This window comes from Macrobrachium nipponense, chromosome 33, assembly GCF_015104395.2.
Source record: "Macrobrachium nipponense isolate FS-2020 chromosome 33, ASM1510439v2, whole genome shotgun sequence".
Classification (NCBI taxonomy): Eukaryota; Metazoa; Arthropoda; class Malacostraca; order Decapoda; family Palaemonidae; genus Macrobrachium; species Macrobrachium nipponense.
The window spans coordinates 59,632,318-59,634,817 of record NC_087219.1 but is presented as its reverse complement, the minus strand read 5'-3'; the positions used below and the strand labels follow the sequence as shown (position 1 = coordinate 59,634,817).

Genomic DNA, 2,500 nt, shown 5'->3' with positions numbered 1-2,500 from the left:
TACCTAAGAATTAATTTTTGTATCTCGTAGTTAATAAAAGAACGGTAGGGGTTGAGATTTGACACGAAAAGGTGTTTTAAAACCTCAGATTGTACATTAACCCTTATATCCTGTCCACACTGGGAAACGTTGCTTGCAAACAATATTTCTTGGCTAGACCACAGTTGTTCTACTGGGCTATTTTAATGCGCTCGAAGGGGAACAAGAGAAAGAAGAAGAGATGGGTAAGGAATTTTTTGGAAAAGGGAGCTTGTCATGCTGACCTGATTGTGGCGTAATTGAAAATAGATACATATATATACACGTATACATACACACATACATGCATATATGCCATATTATATATATTATATACTATATACTATAGATATATATAATATATATATATATATATAAACATTTGCATACGCTGTACATGTATATACTATATACAATATAGTATATATATATTATAATAATATTATAATATATCTATATATTATATATATATATATAAATATTATTAATTATAATATATATATATATTATAATATAATAATATATATATTAATATATTAGATATACCTTATACATGTGTACATATACATTACACACAGAAACACTAAGTGTTTTCCATTCTGGATGGGAAACAAATATGCGATAAAAAGTTTTTGCAAACAAATTGCAAGCAATGTTTGCAAACAATGTTTCTTAGTGTGGACAGCCCTTTATGACTATAAGCAGCACAAGCAATACTGATTATCATAAGGTTAACATCTCTGTTATTTCTCGGCAGCCATTACTTTCCAGCCTTGCAGCGGCGACCCTACCTTGAGGGCGCGTGAAAATATCACGTCAAAGATCAAGAAAGACCCAGACAGATACATTGGAGCAGTTTTGAATTGCGTTGACGGGTACGCCTGGCTGTCTGGCCACTCGGTTCGTGTCTCCGAATGTGTAGACGGTTCCTGGACCACTGTCTACGACCTCTGTTCCGTTGGTAAGATTCAATTTCGTGCGTTCTGTGCTAGCTAGCAACCTGACTTCTTAACCCAACACTGATCACAAAAGCCTCATTTCCCCACCCTCCTCCAACAACTAGACGATCCCAAGAAAAAAAATAAATTACTGTCATCCTTGTATGTGTATATATTCCATTGCTACATTTTTTGTTTCATTTTTTGTAATGATATTCACTTCTAAACCACAACAATGATCAAAATATCTAGCCTCATCGAACGGACGTCTCGGTTCCCTTATACAGACATATATAATAATTATTAATATATATATTATAGATATATAATATAATATTATATACATATATATATATATAATATATATATATATATATATATATATATATAAAGCGAATACCACAGCAAAATGATAGTCAGAAATCCAAGCGCTTTCGTGTTTTGTCTTAGTAAAGACGAAAGCGCTTGGATTTCTGACTATCATTTTCCTGTGGTATTCGCTTATTTAATGAAGTCACGTGCATCTACTGTGATTTTTTAAGCATACACACACACACACATATATATATATATATATATATATATATATATATATATATATATATATATATATATATAGTAAAAGAAATACATGTTTAGAATATCATAGGGTTCTGGCCGTTTGACAACACGAGCACATACTATTCAGGTATATACTTATTAATTATGAGACGCACGATTAGTGTTAACCGTCTGATTTACGTTGTTGTTTACTCTGTTGCTTAAAGACCGTACTCCCGTTTAGAGAACATCTTTGTATTTTCAGACAATAATACCTGGACTCTGTCAACCGTCGTATGAGGATTCAGTATCTCATTTTTAACAAAGAAATGCCATTGATTTTGTCAATATTAAAAGCTTGAAAGGCCAGCATGTTTCGGCCGTGCCCTTCGGCTCAGAGTTCTGGTTAAACTCAAGGTATATAGACCTTGGTTAAACTAATCTGTTAGCCTATCCTATTCAGCCGTACCTCACTCACAACCCATGTTTTCTTTTTCATGACAACACGAAGAAACTTAATACACAAAGAATACATTTTTTTCGCGAAATCATGAAAGTAACTAAATACCCAAAGAATTCTTTCTTTTTCGCAAAATCATGAAAGTAACTAAATACCCAAAACATACCTTCTTTTTCGCGAAATCAAAAAACTAAATACCCAAAGAGTACTTTCTTTTTTCGCGAAATCAAGAAACTAAATGCCCAAAGAATACTTTCTTTTTTCGCGAAAGCAAGAAGGAACTAAACACCCAAAGCAATTTCTCGTTTTTCATGAAAACACGAAGAAACCGAATACCCAAAAAGCAAGGAGACTAAACACAGACAGCATACTTTCTTTTTCAGGCAAACAAGAAGAAAACTAGTGACCTAAAACGTTCAAGCGTTTTTCCAACATTAGGATTTAAGAAAAGGGCGAATATAAAAATCTGCTAATATGAATGATTTTATTTTATCTTCCCTTAGCTTGTGAGGTGGATAAGGACTGCTCCAAGATTGCAGTCAAT

The 2,500-nt window shown here is 32.8% G+C and overlaps 1 protein-coding gene across 2 annotated transcripts in view; it reads left to right on the top strand.

The window, feature by feature from the left end:
* LOC135203223 (uncharacterized) overlaps positions 1–2,500 on the top strand; it is a 131,502-nt gene that overhangs the window by 88,112 nt on the left and 40,890 nt on the right. For both annotated transcript variants that reach the window (XM_064232981.1, XM_064232980.1), the window contains exons 3-4: positions 776–979; positions 2,460–2,500. In XM_064232981.1, the coding sequence (XP_064089051.1) occupies positions 776–979; positions 2,460–2,500 (245 nt within the window). The remainder of the gene's footprint in view (positions 1–775; positions 980–2,459) is intronic.